This window comes from Stenella coeruleoalba, assembly GCF_951394435.1.
Source record: "Stenella coeruleoalba genome assembly, chromosome: X".
In the NCBI taxonomy this organism is placed as follows: Eukaryota; Metazoa; Chordata; class Mammalia; order Artiodactyla; family Delphinidae; genus Stenella; species Stenella coeruleoalba.
This window is the reverse complement of record NC_137152.1, coordinates 81572361-81593352: the sequence shown is the minus strand read 5'-3', so window position 1 is coordinate 81593352 and position 20992 is coordinate 81572361. Positions and strand designations below refer to the sequence as shown.

The window sequence follows — 20992 nt, the reverse complement described above, 5'->3', positions numbered from 1 at the left end:
GTCTGCAATTACATGTTACAAAATACAAATGGAATTATAGTATATATGTTTTGCAGTGTATTTTTTACTTAATATTTTTGGCATGCTTTCAATGTCAATATATATATAACTATCTCTTTTTTTTTTTGGCTGTGCCCCCCGGCATGCAGGATTTTAGTTCCCCAGCCAGGGATCAAACCTGTGCCTGCTGCAGTGCTGCAGTTTAAGCTTGGGGTCTTAACCACTGGACTGCCAGGGAAGTCTTCTACCTCTTTCTTTTTAACAGTGACATAGTATTCCATTATATGTATGTACCATAGTTTATTTAATCAGTTTCTTATTGATGCTTAAATTGTATATATATATTTTTCTGGTTTAAACATTGAGCATCCTTATGATATATGTTTGTGCATCTACTTGAACATCAATAGGAGAAGTTTTTCAAAATGGAATGGCTCCATTGAAAAATGGTCAGTGTTGCTAAAGATTCAGAGAGGTCTACGACAATAAAAACTGACTACTGTCCATTGGATTTAGGAGGTTCTTGTTGACCTTAGAGCAATTTCAGGGGAGTGGAGGGAGGAATTCTAGACTTTGGTGGGCTGAGAAATGTTTGGGGATATGAAGAAGTGGAGGCAGTGGATATGGACAATTCCTTAGAGAAATTTGGCTCTGAAGAGCAAGGAAAGGGTGGTAGTAGGGGAAGGGTTGAGATCCAGAGAAATTTTTTCTTTTCTTCTTCTTTTTTTTTAAATTTAGGAGGACTTAGATGTCTTTAAAGGCTGATGGGAAGGAAGAGGTAATTGATAGAGCAAAGTCCTTACCGAGTAAAGTCCTCATGCCAGATGGGAGAGGATCCAGAATGAAATGGAGAGATTACCCTTAAACAAGAGGAAGGACATTACAGTTGGGAAGAACAAAAAGTGAACAGATATAGATGAAAATAGGTTTATAGACTTGGTGGCAGGAACTTGTCTGAGAGTGTTTATATTTCCCTATGATGGAAGAGGAAAGGTCATCCTCTTAGAGCAGGGGTTGAAGTGGAGCAGGGTTTGGGTTGGAGTATTGAGGTGCTTGAAGAAGGTTTGAAATACTGTGGTGAGCAGGAGAGCAAGCTAGGACTAGGGAAGCATAGCTGGAGTGTCAGGCAGTGTTGAAGTGAGCTTGGCAACCAAGAATTCATATTGATCATAATCTACCAGATTGTGATTATTTTCTTCAGTAGATATCAGTAGTCCCAGTGCAGGCATAAGGCACAACAGTTGGGCTCTCCTAGGGTTACGTTTTTGTTAGATATTTGCAATGAAAATGGGTTATTGAGGATATTGACAAGAGTGCAGTTGAAACAATAGAATCCAAACTGTCTAGGAAAGGAAGTGAAGACAGGAAGGAGCTGACAGGGTGGGAGTGAAAGGTCTATGGAGGACTACTTCCCTGCCATGAGGTCTGAGAACTGGTGTAGGGCTGGGGGAGGTCATTGAGTGAACAGGCCAGAAGGACAGGGGATTGTAGTTAAGAGTGGGATATTTGAATTAATGATATCAAATGTGGAGAAGTCCTGGGTGATAAGTTCTTGGGTGTGGCTGAGTATGATATATAGTATTTTTTTTTTTTTTTTTTTTGCGGTCCGCGGGCCTCTCACTGCTGTGGCCTCTCCCGTTGTGGAGCACAGTCTCCGGACGCACAGGCTCAGCAGCCATGGCTCACGGGCCCAGCCGCTCCGTGGCATGTGGGATCTTCCCAGACCGGGGCACGAACCCGCGTCCCCTGCATCAGCAGGCGGACTCTCAACCACTGCGCCACCAGGGAAGCCCGATATATAGTATGTTTGATGCCAGCTCATTCATTCAACAAATATTTATTGTGTGCATATTATGTGCCAGACAGCACTCTTGGCACTGAAGGGTACAGAAGTGAACAAAACAAAGTCCCTTCTCTCAAACAATTTATTATCTAGTGGGGGAGATTATTAATTTTTATAAAATAAAAGGGCATCCTCATTGATATGCTGATTACTGAATGTGTAATACTAAGGTCACATGTTTATGCATGTGGGGCTAGGAAAGTCCATCTAGACATTTTGAGTGCCTTGATTTATTGTAAGTTATATTAACTGCATTACAAAAATTCATATATCTTCCCCGCTTAGAACTTTTAAAGGTGCTTTTATATGCTATGTCAGAATTGAAGACAAAACAAATATATAATACATGCAATTTGAACATTTTAGCAGTTTTAAATTTTTTATAATACTTCAGTATTTTTTTAATATTAGGACATTGCTTCTAGCTATAGACCAGATGTTGATAATACATGTACTAACCTTGTTCTAGGGATTTGATGTAATGTGTCAAGTAATTATGGTTAAGCAGCTTAGGAGGGAAAGAGAGCTTGTATGTTAACACTTTATCTTTATTTTATATTCTTCAATTTTTACCTACTCTTTTGTGTACATATACTCATGTATACATTTATTAATGTTTTATTTGAAAGAAATTAGCATTTATTTTATGTCTTACAGGCCTTAAATAACACCTTAAAATTATCTGCCATATATATAGTTCAATTTAAGTTCACCTGCAGGTTATTTCACAGTGTTTAAGGTTTCTGTGGCCATAGCTAGATCACAGCATCCCTAAAATTAAAAAAGAAACCAAATGCATGAAATCACAGTTATGTGTGAACATGGGCTGGATTAGTCATGAACCATCGTGATTTCTTATTTAAGGGGACTGTGTGAGTGATTTTTAGGTGATGTGGCCTACAAGAAAGAATTAGATGCTAGCTAGAGTTCAGTTTAGAAATCCCCACCATCTGTGACCCAGGCAGGAGAAGAGGGTCTTCCCTGGGGGGATGCTGGTTTATCAAAGCTTGTTGACTAAGGAAAGATAATGGAGTTTCACAGGGTGATGAGGCTTATTGAAAAATGACAATGTGTCTGCTATCACCAGACTTAAAAATAAAGTGTTTTATGCATATAAACCTGGATTTTAAAGCATTCTGTTCTTTTAGTTGTGGATTTTTTATCTTTTTAAAAAAGCTTTTGGGCTGTTAAGGAAAGTGACTTGGGCAGAGGAGGGGATGAACTGGCCATCCTTCTCCCCATTAACCTCATGGGGTTCTAGTGAGCCTGTCTGGCTCCTGTGAGAGGAAGCTTCTAAGAAGTGTACATCTTGCAAGCTGGAAAGCCAAATGGGATTTGTCTTAATAAATGCATTTCTCCTGTTGCTGAGGGGAGTGTTTAGACACATGGTCTTGTTTTCTACTTACTTCTATGTACCACGTTTATGGAGATCTGCCTTCTAGGATCGGTGGTAGGTTTAAGACGCCTGGAATTGCTGAGGAGCAGGAAAAGTGTGAAATCATGAAAATAAGACCACATTTCCATGTATCAAAATAACCACTCTGCAGGAGAAATATATATATTTTAAGACATCCCACTTCCCTCTGGCACTTACTTTAGAGAAGTATTAATATATATTATTTTAAGTGGGAATTTCTTCAAACTGTTTATGAACAGAATTTGGTGGTATTGAAAGGTAACCATGTGGATTCAATCTGGAGGAAACTGTCCCCATCTGTGTTTCTAAGAGCTAACAAAAGAGATTATATTTTAGTTACTCCCCCCATATATACTCCTACCATCATTTAGAAGGGGTGTCCTGGATGAGGAGAATGGGTCCTTTCCCATGTGTAGAGTTGCTCTGAGCCTGGTGCACGTTATTGTGTGGGGAGGTCAGGGGTAAGAAGGTAAGGTAAGGTAAGCTGGACCACTGGCCTTTCAAACATTCATCTGATATTAGCTGAGGACTTTTAAAAAACTGTACCTCCAGCTCCTGTGGGAAGGATGTCCCCTTTTCCAAATATTACCATGTACAAGCAGTATTATCAGAATATGAAGAGACCCTATAGCATAAAGAGCTCAGACTCTGGAATCAGACTGCCTGGGCTCAAAAACCAGACTGTTCCTTATAGGGCATATGACCTTGGGCAAGTTATTTGCTCGATGGGTGTCTCACTTTCCTCATTTGCAAAGAATTATAATAATAGTACCTACCTCATAATATGATTGTGAGACTAAATGACTCCATGTATGTAAAGTGCTTAGAAAAGTGCTTGGTACATAGTAAACATTATAGAAGTGTTAGCTGCTTTCTTCTTCCTTTCTTCTTCTTCTTCATCTTCATCTTCATCAGTTGGTAGATATATTAAAAGGAGGTAAAACTGCAAAATGCCTCAGTACATGCAAACTCCACATTTGCAGAACCTATTTTGGAAAAGATTGTGGGGGACAAGAGAACCTTACTGCAAACCCAAAATCAGAATCTTGTAAAATTGAGAGCTATTATACATTTCTCATTGTTAGGGGAAAATGAAAAACACCTTGGCTACCATAACGCTTTTGAGAAAGGACCCCAGTGCGGGCAGGCCTGGGTATGTTGTCTGAGTTGTAGATTTGCTCCATGGGTGGGCTTGCGGGGGCCTGGACCCCAGCCGACCACTGGGAAGCCTCAGTTACCCTTTTGTTTCCACTCTTCCTCTATTTTGTCTCCACTCTTGCTTTTCTTCTTTTTGATCCTAGTTTTTAAATTTATGCTATTTTGTTATGTTTTATGCATCTCTGTGAGTCACTTTAAACTCTGTCTGGAACAGTGTATAAATAAATATCTTTTAAACTGATCATATCTAATTACTAATATTTGCTTAATATTTACGCTTGTCAGCTACCTCCCTGCAGAGAGGTGACTTTCCATCTGGGCAAGAATACCGATTCGATTTCTCAAATTTCATAGTAAGATTTCAAAACTGCAATTTGCTCATATATTTTCTAAAGCATATGGTTAATAATAATAAAATTAAACAGCTACCAAAATTGATTGCTTATTCTAGGCCAGGCACTATGCTATGCCCTTTAATCATGACATATATTTGAATCCTCACAGCCTTAAGCAAGAGCTGTTATTATTAATCACCATTTTTACAGATTGGGAAACTGAGACTCAGGGAGGTTGAGTAACTGGCCCAAGGTCACACAGCTAAAAAGTAGTGAAGCTGTGCTTGGAACCTGGCTCCAGACCCAGTGCTTGTAGGTACTTCTCTATGCCATACTGCTCTTAGTTAGAAATGTAGCACATCATTGGAACTTCCCTGGTGGCACAGTGGTTAAGAATCCGCCTGCCAATGCAGGGGACATGGGTTCGAGCCCCGGTCCGGGAAGATCCCACATGCTGCGGAGCAACTGAGCCCGTGTGCCACAACTACTGAGCCTGAGCTATAGAGCTCACAAGCCACAACTACTGAGCCCGCGTGCCACAACTACTGAATCCTGTGTGCCTAGAGCTCGTGCTCCACAACAAGAAATGTCACCGCAATGAGAAGCCTGCGCACTGCAATGAAGAGTAGCCCCCACTTGTTGCAACTAGAGAAAGCCCGCACGCAGCAATGAAGACCCAATGCAGCCAAAAATAAAATAATTAATTAATTAAAAAAAAGAAATCTAGCACATCAGAACTCCAAGTCCTAGTAGAAGAGACTGTTCTGTGTTACAGAATATTCACAGGTCCTGCAGATTTTACACCAGTGTTAATTCTTCAGTATGCCCCTTTTCATCTCTACTACCATTGCCCTCTATTTAGGGCTCTCATTATCTTCCCCCTGGATTTATACCAGAGCCTCCTCAAATTTATATTCTGAAAAACTGTCAGAGTGATCTAATGAGTCCTTGCCTTCCCTAAAAGTCCTCAGTCGTTCCCATGGTCAAAGGCTAATTATCCATGTTTCTGAGCATAGCATATCAAGCTCCTCCTTTGATCCCCACCTACCTCTTCCACATCCTTCCTTACAATTTGATATACAGTATCAGTGCACTCCTTGCCTATACCAGATTGCTTTGTGCCTCCGTGCTTTTGCTTTTGCTTTTGTAAATGCTGTGCCCTCTACCTGGTTAACTAACTGGTAGACATTATTTACAGCTAGTTCATGTGCCACTGTTGGTGTTTCTTTCTAGTCCCCTTTCCCCAAGCTGGAATAGGTGTACCACCTTAGCATTCCCATAATACCCTGTGTGTATATTTCTTTGATTACCATGTTCTTTTATGATTATTTAACTATCTCCTTCGATAGACTGTGTGTTCTTTGTGGGCAGGTACTCTGCATTGTTTTGTCCTTAGCCAGCTAGCACAGCACTTAGCACATAGTTGGCCCTCTTAACTAGTGAGCATTCTGTAAACAGTGCAGAATGCAGAGCTCCAGGTCAGGGGAAGAAGTAGGATTTTGAAGGCCTGAAATCACACAGACATTCAGAGATAACTACCAGCACAGGAGAGGGAGGTCTCACAGAAGAATCTTTGGGACCAGATACATTTACATTATTTAATCTAGGATCCAGAAGGGACTTGAGGAGATGGGAGTTGAAAGGGACAATTGATAAAATAACCAACACAGTATCTCAATGTAAACATTTTGTTGACTATAAGCAATGTTGCATGCTCACTCAGCTGGTTACCAACCAAAACGATGTTCTCAGTTGGTGCCTTTGTGCATAGGTGGCTGGATCCAAACAAGGGGATTTAGGGAAGCCCTGCATCCCTGGAAGCTTTCTTTACTACATGGAGTTCTTTTGTTTGTTTGTTTGTTTTGAGTTCTGCAGACTCACCACATAACCTGTTTTGGTTTCATTTTTCTGTGCTCTAAGATCCACTCTCTTTTACCTTTAGATTTTCAAATAATTAGTTTTTTTCCCCAAAGTGGGCTGGATTTTGCTAGCTATGCTTCATTCATGTTTTAGAAACCCACACATGTAATAGGTATTAATTCTGACAGTGCTAGATTGGTCTGCTTCAGACACTATAATTGCCTTGGTCACAATTAGTTAATAGAGTCCACTTTGGAATGTACCTTATGGCAGCACAAATCCTTATTCATTAAGTTGCCCTACTTGCATCAGGCCAACTATATTATAGTCATCAGAATGATTTATTCTTTCCTAATTAACATATAACTATATGCAAGCAGAATCACAATAATACATGTCAATTCATAAGAATGATTTCCCTTCACCCTTCTTTAAGCAAAGCATTTCCCAACTTTTTTGATCACTCTCCCTTACTACCAAAAATTTCAATCACCCCTAATATACATATATTTATTTACAAACTATATATTTGCCACTGTCCTAATATTATATATTATAAAGCATTTACAAAAATAGAAATAAAGAAGGATATGAGATGAAACGAATGCTTTTTAGATTATTTTAATATTTATTAATAGTGTGACAACCTTTGCTCTCATTTCGATGAGAGCAGTGACATTGTGCGCTTCGTTTAAACAAAATCTTGGTTTATGATACAGCTACCTGAAGGTCTGATTCTAAGTTGTTTATTTTTATACTTGATTTTAATGACTGTTGTAGCTGAGTAAAGGATACCTCACAAAACATATAAATCTAAAAATAAAAAAGTGCATTGTTGGATGCACTTACTAAATAACAATACACATATTGTAGTTTCAGGTAACAATTATACAAACATTTTGTTGCTGTTCCATCTTCTCAGCTCTCAGCATGCTGTCTTTTCCCATTTTTAACAAATGGTTCAAAACTCGTGGAACTTCTTCATTTGGAAGAGTTAGACGATGAAGTACATCTTTTAAGAAACAAAAATAATAATAGAAACATTTTCATATCTACTCTGTATTATTTATTCTTTATAAAAAGCCCCTTTGATGTAAAACAGTTTACTGTGAATGCATTTAAAGTCTGCTACTGCCTTATAGGTATTCTAGGAGTGTAAAACTGCTGATTGCAAGGTTTAGTTACATTTAATCTTAAAACTTTAAAAAGCAAATTTACTGAGTTATAATTTGCATACAGTAAACTGTGCATATTTAAATTATACAAGTTGATAAATTTTGACATCTCTCTATACCCATGAAACCATTACCAAAATCAAGAAAGTAAACATATCTATTACCTTCAAAAGTTTCCTTATGCCATTTTGTAATCCTTCCTTCCTGTTTGTATTATATCCCTCTTTTCCCACAACCACTGATCTGTTTTCTGTCACTATAGATTAATTTGCATTTTCTAGAGTTTTATATAAATGAAATCATGTACTACTGTGTGTTCTTTTTTGTCTGATTTTTTTCAGTTAGCGTAATTATTTTGAGATTCATCCATATTGCTGTGTGTGTCAGTAGTTCATTCCTTTCTATTGCTGAGCAGTATTCCATTATATGGATATACCACAATTTAAAAAAAATCCATTCACCTCTTAATGGGCATTTGGGTTGTTTCCAGTTTTTGACTATTATAAATAATGCTATTACTATCATTCACATGCAAGTCTTTGCATGGACATATGCTCTTGCTTTTCTTGGGTTAATACTTAGAAATGGAAAGTCTAGGTCATATGGGAGATATATGTTTAACTTTTTGAGAAACTACTAAAATGTTTTCCAGTGTGGTTGTATCATTTTACATTCCCATTGCAGTGTGCGAGAGTTCCAGTTGCTTCAAATCTTGGCCAACATTTGTTATACTTTTAATTTTAGCTGTTCTGGTAAGTGCATAGTGGTATTTCATTGTGAGTTTAGTTTGCATCTCCCTAATGATTAATGATGTTGAACATTTTTTCAGGTGCTTATTTGTTATTTATATATCTTCTTTGGTGATGCATTTGCTTAAATTTTTGGTTCATTTAAAAAATTTAGTTTTTTTTTTAATTATAGAGTTTTGAGAGTTCTTTGTATGTTCTGGATACAAGTCTTTGTCAGATGTACTATTTGCAAATATTTTCTTCCAGTCTATATAGTTTGTCTTTTTATTTTCTTATTAACATCTTTCAAAGCACAGAGTTTTTAGTTTTAATAAAGTCTATTTTAGCAAGTTCTGGATCATGTTTTAGGCGTCATATCTAAGAAATCTTTACTTTTTTTGCATATGGATATCCAGTTTTCCCAGCACCACTTGTTGAAAAGACTATCATTTCTCCACTGAATTCCCTTGCATCTTTATCAAAAATCAAATGACTATAAACATAAGGATTTATTTCTGGACTCTGTTCTCTTCCAGTGTCTATCTGTATGCCACTACCACACTCCCTTGATTACTGTAGGTTTATAATGTCTTGAAAACAGATTGTGTAAGTCTTCTACCTTGGTTCTGCATATGTTTTGAACCTCACAATATATTGTTTTCTAATTTTTTGCTTTAAGGAGTCAATTATATTTTTAAAGGAAATTTAAATAAGAAAATAATATTTTTACCCACATATTTACTATAGCATGTGTTCTTCATTACTTTTTATAGACCCATGTTTCTATTATGTGTATCTGGTATTATTTTTCTTCTGCCTGAAGGACTTCCTTTAACATTTTTTATAGTTGCAGGTCTGCTCGTGATTAATTCTTTCAATTTTTGCATGTTTGAAAAAGTCTTTATTTCACCTCTGTTTTTGAATGACACTGGGTTTAGAATTCTAGGTTGACAGGTATTTTTCTTTCAGTATTTTAGAGATGTTCCACTGTCTTCTCATTTGCATTGTTTCCAATGGTAAATTTGCTTTCATCATTATCTTTGTTCTTCTGTATCTAATGTGGTGTTTCCCTCCCACCTCCCACCTCCTGGCTGCTTTTAAGATTTTCTCATTATCTCTGGTTTTAAAAATTTTGACTATGCTGTGCCATGTGCTGCAGTTTTCTTTCTGTTTCTTGTGCATGAAGTTCATTGAGCTTCTTGGATCTGTGGATTCATAGTGTTCATCAAATTTAGAAAAAAATTTGGGCCAGTATTTTCTCAAATATTTTTTCAGTGCCCCCATTTCCTTTGGTGACTCCAATGACACGCATATTAGGCAGCTTAAACTTGTTCCATAGCTCATTAATGCTCTGTTCTTTTTCTTCAGTAATTTTTCTTTCTGTTTCATTTGGATAGCTTCTATTGCTGTCTTCAAGTTCAATAATGTTTTCTACTGAAATGTGTAATCTGCTGTTAATCCAATTCTGTGTATTTTTCATCTCAGACATTGTGTTTTAATCTCTAGGTTTGATTTGGGTCTTTTTAACACCTTTCATGTCTTTATTGAACTTTTTGAAATATGGAATACAGTTATAATAATTGTTTTAATGACTGCTAATTCTAACATTTGTGTTAGTTCTTGGTCAGTTTTTGATTAATTTTTCTTCTCATTGTGCATGTATTTTCTTGCTTTTTTGCATGCCTGTTTATTTTTTATTGGGTACTAGATATTGTAAGTTTTACCTTGTTGGGTGCTGCATATTTTTATATTACTAGAAATAAGCTTGAGCTCTGTTCTGGGATGCACTTGAATTACTTGAAAGAGATTGATCCTTTCAGGTTCTGTTTAGATTTGTTAGGCAGGACCAAAGCAGTGCACAGTCTAGGGCTCATTATTTCCCATTATGTAGGCAAGACCCTTCTGAGTACTCTGCCCAGTGCCCTGTGAATCATGAGGTTTTCCAGTTTGACTGGTGGAACAGGCACTACTCCTTGTCATGTGTGAGTGACAGGCACTGTTCTTTTCAATCCTTTCAGCTGGAGTTCTTTCTCTGGCCTAGGGTAATTTCCTCACAGGCATGCCATGTGCTGATCAGTCCTTTGCTGAATACTTGAGGGAGACCCTCTGCAGGTCTCTGAAGACCTCACTCTGTGTGGCTCTCTCAGGTACTCTGTCCTATGAACCCTAGCCAGACTTTTAGCTCTGTCACCTCCACTCGGGGAGTTCACCAAGCTCTGCCTGTATTTGTCCTCCCTGCACCATGGCCTGGAAACTCTCTCAAGACAGTGAGCCTGGAAAATCAGAGGGCTCACCCTATTTGTTTCCTATTTCCCAAGGATCACAGTCTTCCATTGCCTGATATTCAGTGTCTTGAAAATCACCATTGTTTTATGTATTTTATCCATTTTGGGGGGTGGGGGGTCCAGGCAGGGTAAAAATCCATCCATTCTTGGCCAGAAATAGAAGGCCACTGACATTTTATAATCCCAAATTTTCATGACCAATTATAATTTGTAGCCCAATTTCAATTCTAATTTTTCAAAAATGTGCATCATGTTTCTTGACATAGGTAGATCAGTTCTAAATATCTGTTCAAAAGTATACAGAATCTGACATGCAGTGATGCAGATCTTTTCATATCACTCATCAGTTTCTGTGTAAAACATACTATCATTTGCTTAACAATAGCAGTTTGATTCAGGGTTTCTTGGTTAAACTAATATCCTTTGAAAGACACTGGTTTACTTTTTCATTTTCAGTGAGGTATAAACTTTACCAAAATTGTCCATTGCCCTTGGTCCAAACAGCAAAATGCTTTTGTCATATCACTTAAGTGGGACATGACTGATAATGGAATAGAATTTATGTGCAAAACCAGCACATCATTATTACTTGTGGGTTTAGAGGACTAATTAAATACCAATTCAGCCTTTGTGCCCTTGAGCATGGGTCAATATTTCTGGAATTCACTGTCACCTCTAAAGTTGTCAGCATAGTTTCTCACTTAAAAAAAATGCCTGAAACTTTAAATGGTGTCTAGATGCAGTTTACCTCACACTTCATCTGTATTCTTTAACAGAAAATAAATGTCACTTTGTAAGACCCAGTCACATCTTAAAACACAAATGCACATATAAAAACTGACAAAAATAAAAATAGCTAAAACTTGGAGTGCACTCTCTGTGTTTACATTACTTTAAACACTACATATTTTAAAAACTCATTGAATCTTTATAACAAGCCCAAGGTGGTAGGTATAGTTATTATCTTCCTTTTACAAATGAGGAAATTGAAGCACTGAGAGGTTTAGTCATTGCCCAAGGTCACTCAGCTAGTAATTGATGAAGCCGGGATTCAAATTCAGGCAGTCTGAGTCCAGAGGCCATGCTTTTAACCATGACACCAGTCTGCCTCAGGAAAATAAAAATACTTTGCTCTCAGCTCTAGTACCACTCTTCAGTTTCTGTGAGTTTAAGTTTAAACATATAAATACAAATAGATTTCTTGGTGAAGACATTCAGTAAGCGTTTATTGAACTCATATTGTGTATCAGACACTATGCCAAGTAAGCTCTTGGGGGTATGAAGTCCAGATACAGTGCCTCCCTTCAAGAAGGCCACATCTGGTGGAAGTTTCTAGTTTGAGCATAAGTATTACCATCTTCACATTTATATGTGCATTGCATGTTTGGGAGAGGGAAGGTTACCAGTGTGCCCAGCAAATTAAACATGGAAAAATATGTTTTATTTGCTGCCCAGTGCAGGGACATTATTTGATGTTTTTCTAATTCACAGCAGTTTCCATTTTGGGGACACCACAATGATTTTAAAGTCAAGTACTGTTCTTACAAGGACGTCTATATCTTTGATAATCTTTTTTATATTTTAGGCCCTTGCCCAAGGTCATATAACTAATAAATATCGCTGCTCTGTTGAACTGGTCTTCAGAATTTAAGATAATTTGAGAGAGCTCCCCTCACCCCTTCTTGAAAACTAGCTGTGTTAGTGTTGGTGTTAATGTTCATTTATTAATTATTATTATCTCTTAATCTACAAGATTAGGGTATAAAATGGATATATCCATTTGGATAAATAATTCTACACATGTTCACGTGTTCTACAATTATATCAAGATTATTGTGTTGTTCAAGTTGTCTGTATATATACTGTTTTTATCTGCTTGTGCTATCAGTAGACAGAGGTATATTAACCTCCCATTCTGATGGTAGATTTTTCAGTTCCCTCTTGCCTTTGTAAGTATTTGCATTAAAATATTATCCTGAGCAATAAATATATGTAATTTTCTAACTCAACAAACCATCTTTTCTAAAATATCTTCTTGTGGGCATGAGGGCCCCACAAGGATGCTATATTAAGACATTTCATTCGAGTCTTGACACCCCACGACTAACATGGAACAAATTGTCCATCAGAGCTTGGGTTCGGACATTCATGTTATCTGAGCTGTGATCTTCTCAGTAGATAATCCTTACCCTTTTGACTATATACCTCTGACTGAATTTCAGTGAAGGGCCTTAACGAGTTTTCTTGGGCTTTGGTTTTGCCATTAAGTCCTAGTGCTGTATCCGTCAATTGGGAGAATATGAAAAGTGACAGGTTTTCTAACCACAAATCTGTCTGGTTTTCTTATTTGTGCCCCTATTATTTTTCTGAGTCATTTACCATAAAAATATATCACTTAACTCATTGCATATAAAAGAAGTGTTTCTATCCCATGTTTTCCTTTTTGAATTTCTAGAAAACATTCTACCGTATGGTATGGGCATGGTGGTGGTGGTGGTGAGGCAGGCAGCAAGTTTCTTCTTTAAGATGTTAATGATAGATTTAGTACAATTATGAAGTTATGATTTCTTCTTTGGCATATGAGTTATTAAGAAGTATCTTTAAATTTCTAAAAGTATCAGGATTAAAAATGATCTTTTGTTATTGATTTCATATTTAATTTCCTTGAGGTCAGAGACCATGGTCTGTATGAGAATGGTTTCTTTGAAATTTACTGAGACTTGCATTATAACCTAGTACATGGTCATTTGGTGGTGGGGGGTTGGTAAATGTTCCATATGTGCTTAAAATGAATATGATTTCCAATTGGATATAGAATTCTACATATGGCCATTAAATCAAGCTTATTTTCTTCAACTTGTCTATATACTTAGTAATATTTTATCTGCTTGTACTTTTTTTTTTGCTTTTACTATTAATAATTGAAAGAAGTATGTTAATCTCCCCCCCTTTTTTTTTTAACAAATTCTAGACTATTTTATTTGTTGACTACAGTTATCGGTATAGTGCTAGATAATTTACATAGATTACATCATTTTTTTCCTTTTTTAATTGAAGTATAGTTAATGTACAATATTATGTAAGTTACAGGTGTACACTATAATGATTCACAATTATTAAAGGTTACATTTATAGTTATTGTGAAATATTAGCTATATTCCCTGTGTTGTATCCTTGTAGCTTATTTTATATAATCTCCTATTTTGATGGTCCATTTTTCAATTTCTCTCTCTAGTTGTACATAATCTTCCTTTATATATTTGGAGGTGTTTTATTAGTGCCTATTAATAAAACATACTAGGTTTTTTTACTCTATGTAGTGGTCTTATCTTTTATATAATGCTTTTATTATTTTGAAGTTTTATTTTTTAGATATTAATATAACTACCTCAACTTTATTTAGGTTTACATTTATCTGGTATATTTTTTCCATCTTTTTTACTTTCAGTCCTTCCTGATCTTTATGTTATAGATGTGTCCCTCATGAAATGGCACATACCTGGATTCTTAAATTTTATATAGTCTGTTAACCTCTGTATTTAAAAGGATGAGTTTTACTCATATATTTTTTGTTTGTTGAGATGTTGGAGCTTGTTTTTACCATCTTATGTTTTGCTTTCTATTTGTTTCAGTTTTTCTATGCTTTTTCTCCTTGCCTTAAAAATTTTTTTTCTTATTCTGTTTTATTTTCCCCACTACTGACTCTGCAAGATTGCATCTCAAGTGAGCTGGCTAGTAACAGGGTTAACATTGGAAATAGCAACCTATGGTCCAAGGTGGGGTTGGGGGTGGGATGTGGCTTTTCTAAAAGGAGTCACATTGGCAAGTGATGGGGGAGAGGAGGCAGGGAGCTGATGGAGGTCATGGCTGATGGATTCTAAAAACGTTTTTTTTTTTTTTTTACAAGGGTGAAACAAGAATGTCTGATGGGAACTAGGGGAAAGGGAAGAGGGGATGTGAGATGAATGAAGGCTTAAAATAGAACCTGAAAGGACTAGGTAAGGGAACTGAACTAAAGGCATGTAAAAAGACTTATGGGTAACAGTGAGGGTCCAGCTGAGATTGTAGACCAGGAATTATGTAGGACCTGGGTATAGGAGCAGAAAAGGCAGACTACTATAGCATTGGTACAGGTTTGGAATTTTGATGGACAGTTGCTGCAGAGAGATGAAGGTGCATGAATATGGAAGATATTGGTGAGAGTGGTTCAAATGTTGAGCCATCTGGAGTCCAGGATGGGTAGGGAAGGAATATAGATCAACAGGAGGCAAGTAGACCAAGAGAAAATGGAGGGTGGGCTCAAGAGACTGTGGTCTTGATGAGGTTGAAGAACAGGTGTAGTGGGAGTAAGCTGTAATTGAAAAGTAGGGATTTTTGAATTTAAGATTCCAGAGGGGGGCAATTCTGGTTGGTCAAGTCCATGAGTGAAAAATAAAGGGAAGATGTATAGTATTAGCAGTTCCATTTTGTTATGGTGCTGTCTTTGTTTCCTCAATGATGCTGTTACTTCCTTGGCTTTTACTATTACTTGGTCTCATTATTGTGCCAATGTGCTTGTCTCATCACAGAACTCTGCTGCCTCTCCACAAACATCAATTTTCTAATAAATCTGGTTTTGCTCTCATTTCCAGTATGCCTGTGCCATTCTTGGTCTTTAATTGACAGACAATTGGTGATACCTATTTTATCTAGGAGCCGCTGATTTTTTGCCAGTTCTTCAGCCATAATCACACATATGGGAATTCATTTCCACAATGCTTTTGATTGCTCTGTTCAATATTTTATAATTGCTTATTTTATAATTGCTTTGGCCGCGATCCTGCCTGGACAGAGCCAATAGAGCACTAGCTCTAGAATCTGATTGCCTGGGCTTGAATCCCAGCAACTGCAATTACTTTCTGTTTATTCTTGGGCAAGTTAACCTAACCTCTCCTGAGTCCTCATCTATAAAATGTGGATAATAATAGTACTCATTCTTGGGGTTGTTGTGAGGATTAAATTAGTTAATATATGTAAAGTACTTGTTGCCTGGCATGTAATAAATTCTCAATAAACGGAACTGTTGGGGTGATGATGATAGTGACGATGATCAACAGTAGTGGTGGCATATGCAACACAATGTGCCAAATACAGTGTTAAGTGCTGGGCCAGATACATAGAAGAATATTGAAAAAGTCCTTGTTCTCATGGAGAGTATATATTCTCCTCAGGGATAAGAATTAAGAATATTTCCTCAAGACTACCTAAGAAAGGGCCTATGAAAGAGGCTTAGCATCTTATAGTTCAATAAAGACCAAGAAATAGTGAAGTCAAGAAAATATTGAGATTTCTGGAACCTGTGTCACTTTGCTGTGTTGTTTATACTCTCTATTGTATTGTCGGTAATTAGTTTTAAAAAGTGACAAGTGCTTGTTGTGTAGTTTCAAGGGAGAGCAGAGAAGGTAAGTATGATCCTCATTTCATTTCTCATGCTCTGTCCATCGTGGGCTGTTTGACTCTCATGACAACCAAATCTATATTTTCAGATGCAGTCTCTCTTCCTGAGGTACAGTTTTATGCCTCCAATTACTTCCAGAACCTAATTATCTGGATATCCAGTATGCAGCACAAACTCAATATGACTGAAATGAAACTTCTTGCCTTATTTCCACACCTGTTTCTTCTCTTACAGCCCTTATCACTGTCAGGACTGTTACTAGTCAGTTGTTTAACCTTGACATACACAGTAGGCATCTTTGCCTTCACCTTCTTCATCCTCTCCACTCAATCAGTCACTCCATTCTGTCAGTTCTACTCCTCAAACCTATTCTGTGTTCTTTTTTCTTCCTGTTCTGGTTTAGGCCTGCCCTGCAGCAGATTCAGTGAGTACGTGTACTCCAAACTTGTGTTCCAAACATTGTGATGGGACCTTTAACACACATTATTTAATTTTCTTGACAAGCTTGAGAGGTAGGTCATTTCGTAGATGAGAAACCAGAGGATGACAGAAATACAGTGACTCTGCCTAATTGGTTAGAAGCATAGTTAAGTAAACCTAGATTGTCTTTTTGTCTGGATTATTATAATAATCCCCCTGTCTCCTTTGAATTTTTTTCTTTTTTGAAATTTAAAAGTAAGACATGTTTGTAAAAAAAAAATCAGAACTATGTAAAGTAAAAAGTAAAAGTTGCCCCCTTGCAGTTCTGCTTCCCAAGAGAAACCAATAGTAATGGGTTTTGTTCTAGACCTTTTTCTTTGCATATACAAATGTATAGATAAATACTTTACCAAAGAGATCATTCAAGTGCAGTCCTGAAATGACTTTTTTTCCCACTCAGGAACATATTTTCATACAGATCTACCACATTTTTAAAATGGATACATAGTATGCTATCATATGGAAGTATTGTTTTGTTTAATGATTTCTCTGTTAAAGAACTTCTTTTTGCTCTTACAAATAATATTGCAGTAACTTTCTTGTACGTATACCTTGCATACACATTTATGTGAATATTTCTATTGGGTAGGTTCTTAGATGTGGTATTGCTTGCCTAAGGAGTATGCATATTTTACAATGTGTTACTAACTGTACTTCAATTTTTCTTTTGAATCAGTCTTCCATACTATAGCTGGAGCGATCTTTGTAAAACAAATTTGAGTATGTCATTTCCCAATATCAAAAACAAAGCAACAACAAAGATGTTCAATGGATTTCTGTTGTCTATGTCATCAGTTTTTAAATTCTTAATTTTTAAGAGTATTTGAGAGCTACATAATCTGGTTCCAACCTGTATTTCCTACCGTTCTCCCCAACCAACAAACATATACTCTGTTCTATAAGGTAAAATCCACCTGCTCTGTAAAACCTTCCACATGTATAGTTCTCTCTCTTCCCTCTCTAGGCAAGATAGAACTAGTTACTCCCTTCTGTAAGTTCCCATAACAATTTATTATCCCTTTAATAGCACTTAGTACACTGTGCTATGTATCTGTCTCCCCCTACTACTCTGTGACCTTCTTAAAGACAAGAACTGTGCCTTACTCATCTCTGTATCCCCAGCATGTTGCCCTATACCTGTGATTGAGTTCTCAACAAATGTGCGTGAAATAGGTGAAGATATTCTTGAGGTAGTGTTAGCAATAAGGACTTTGGGAGATAGAGTAGGTGACAGCAGTTTTGAAGTGTAGCAGAAAGCTGACTGCATCCTGGGAACATGGATGCTGGTCAGGAAAGGGGAAATGGGTTTCAACTGGCAGAGGTCCCTGTGTGGTTTTCTCCACTACAGAGACCAGCTGTCTGATTATTTGGCATAATAGACTTGTTACTTGAGAACATTAAAACAATTGAAAATTGGATGATTGAGGGGACACTTTGGTGGAGGGGGAATTTGACTCAGCTGTTCTGTGCTCTTTCCAGACTTATGTTGAAAGACCCAACCCTTTGGCAGAGTCATGAATAAGTGTTTCTTCTTGAAAAATGAAAGCCTCTTCATTTTCAGGGTAGGATTCACCTGGGAGTAGGAATGGTAAATTGGTCACATACTTCTATGTTATCTCTAGCCTGGCTCAAGGGGGAGGTAGCCCACCGAAAGGCTCTAGGGCTGTGGGCCTCTTCTGGAGTAAATTACCTGTGCGAAATTAGTTCTTATCTTATTTCAGGTAACTCTGGGGTAGCTCTCCTGGACTGGTAGCTTTGAAGAAAGAAGAGTAGAAGGAAAAACTAGAATAAGTCATGTCGGAGATACTTGACCTCTCTTTTCTGTCTGAGGTGGAAAGGGATTTGATCCTCAGTGTTCTACAACGAGATGAGGAGCTCCGAAAAGCAGATGAGAAAAGGATTAGGTAAGAGTCCCAGAAAAATCATGGGTTCCCAGGCCTTTAACCAATGATACCTGGACTTTTCCTTATACTTCTCATCTGACTTTCAGAGGAACTTGTGTATGAGGTTTACAACTCCTCAGTGGGTCAGGTTGGGTTCTGAGGTTGCTTCCACAGAACCAAATAGTCTTACTGTCTCTACCCCTCAACCCCTCTCCATCCAGCCTATGCAGATTTCAAATCACTTGTGTTTCTCTTTTGGGTCTTGGCAGACGACTGAAGAATGAGTTACTGGAGATAAAAAGGAAAGGGGCCAAAAGGGGCAGCCAACACTATAGTGATCGGACCTGTGCCCGGTGCCAGGAGAGCCTGGGCCGTTTGACTCCCAAGACCAACACTTGTCGGGGTTGTAATCACCTGGTGTGTCGGGACTGCCGTATCCAGGAAAGCAATGGTACTTGGAGATGCAAGGTGTGCGCCAAGGAAATGTGAGTGTTAACTTATGGCTGAGTAGAGATAAGAAATGGGGCCCCAGTTGTGGTTAGAATTTCTCCCCTCATCCTTTGTTGGTTGAATGTCAAGGGCATTTTTTAAATCCATATGTCATTTTCTTTTATTCCTTTGCAGAGAGCTGAAGAAGGCAACTGGAGACTGGTTTTATGACCAGAAAGTGAATCGCTTTGCTTACCGCACCGGCAGTGAGATAATCAGGATGTCCCTGCGCCACAAACCTGCAGGTACCGGACCTGTCGGGAAATGGTTCCTTGAGGTGCTTGACCCTCTGCTGTGGGTGATAGACCCTCTGCTGTGGAATCTTAGTGTATTCTTATTGGTGGTGTCTTCACTCCATGAGCTCAGCCTGTTTGTAGGGAACATGAAGATTGTGTTGATCCTTTCTGCAAGCATGCTGTGTTTCCGTTGCCCCCCCTCATCACCACCCCTCTGCCATGCTTTTGTTTGTCTTGAAGTGAATAAAAGAGAGACAATGGGACAGTCCCTCCTTCATCAGTCACAGATGGGCAATATCTGGCCAGGAAGAAAGATCATTCAGGAGCAACAGAAGGAACCCAGGTAAGAACCAGCAATCATTTAAAGAACTGCTACACATTCCTTTAATTCTTTTCTTTTATTTTTTTACTTCTATTTGTAAAATAATAGATGCTCATTGTAGGCAACTTTGGAAAGTACAGAAAAGAATAAAGAAGGAAGAAAAAAAAAACTTCCTAATCCTGCAACCCACATATAAACATTAACATTTTGGTATATTTACTTTGTGCTTTATAAGAACAATTTGAAGACAAATACAGATAACACATACTCATTATTAAACATTTAACCAGTATAGGAAACAATAAAGAAATCAACAAATCACCCAAATTCTTACTACCCCAGTATTCATATTATGTGAAAATTATTTCAGATATCTTTTGTGCATATATGTAGATAGAGGGATGGGTGGATGGATAGACTGAAAAGCCTTTATAATATTGGGTCATAATATAGTAAATTAAAAGCTTTGTTTAATTTTACTTGAATTTGACAGAATAAAACACTGAAATAAAATACAGGAATTGCTAATCTTCAGACGAATGTTTCTTTACCATAAAAGATATTAGTCATTAATATCCATTTAAGCTTAAGAAAAAATATGAAAACCGTTGAGCAGTTAGTCATTTTTTTGTAGTGTCTTTTTGGTAACAGCCTTATCAAGCTATAATTCATACACCATATAATTCACCTATTAATAGTGTACAATGCAATGGTTTTTAGTATATACACAGAACGGTGCAACCATCACCTCAATTGATTTTAGAACTTTTTGTCACATTAAAACAAAACCCTGTACCCTTTAGCTATCAGTGACTCCCCAACCTCCATATCTTTCCCATCCCTAAACAGTCACTGATCTACTTTTAATTTCTATATATTTGCCTATTTTGGACATTTTATTTAAATAGAATCATACAATATGTGGTCCTTTGTGACTGTCTTGTCTCACTTAACATAATGTTTTCAGGGTTCATCCATGTTGAAGTATGTATCAGTACTTCATTTCTTTTTATTGCCCCCATTTGTTTATCCATTCATCTGTTGATGGACGTTTGGATTGTTTCCACTTTTTAGACTAATGCTATTATGAACATTTGTATTGAGTTTTTGTGTGGACATATGTTTTCATTTCTCTTAGAAAGATACCTAGGCGTGGAGTTGCTGGGTCAAATGATCATTTAGTCATTTTGTAAATCTACCTTTTTCAATATTAAACATTATCAGTGGACTCTACTATGAAGAAGGAGGAGGAGATTAGCTTGCTTACACTTCCTCCTAACACTTTCCCCTACTCCCACTTTTTATTAATCAAGTTATTTTTACTTTGTCAGGGCTTACAACATT

At 37.3% G+C, this 20992-nt stretch overlaps 1 protein-coding gene across 17 annotated transcripts in view; it reads left to right on the top strand.

Moving 5' to 3' along the window:
* Positions 1-20992, top strand: part of SYTL4 (synaptotagmin like 4) — a 196533-nt gene that overhangs the window by 101145 nt on the left and 74396 nt on the right. For 16 of the 17 annotated variants that reach the window (XM_079910076.1, XM_079910068.1, XM_079910075.1 and 13 more), the window contains 4 exons: positions 18440-18622; positions 18871-19086; positions 19226-19335; positions 19567-19669. In XM_079910076.1, coding sequence (XP_079766202.1) covers positions 18513-18622; positions 18871-19086; positions 19226-19335; positions 19567-19669 — 539 coding nt within the window. In that variant the 5' untranslated portion in view covers positions 18440-18512. Of the gene's footprint in view, positions 1-18197; positions 18281-18439; positions 18623-18870; positions 19087-19225; positions 19336-19566; positions 19670-20992 lie in introns of all 17 variants that reach the window. The other variant, XM_079910073.1, reaches the window with a different exon arrangement.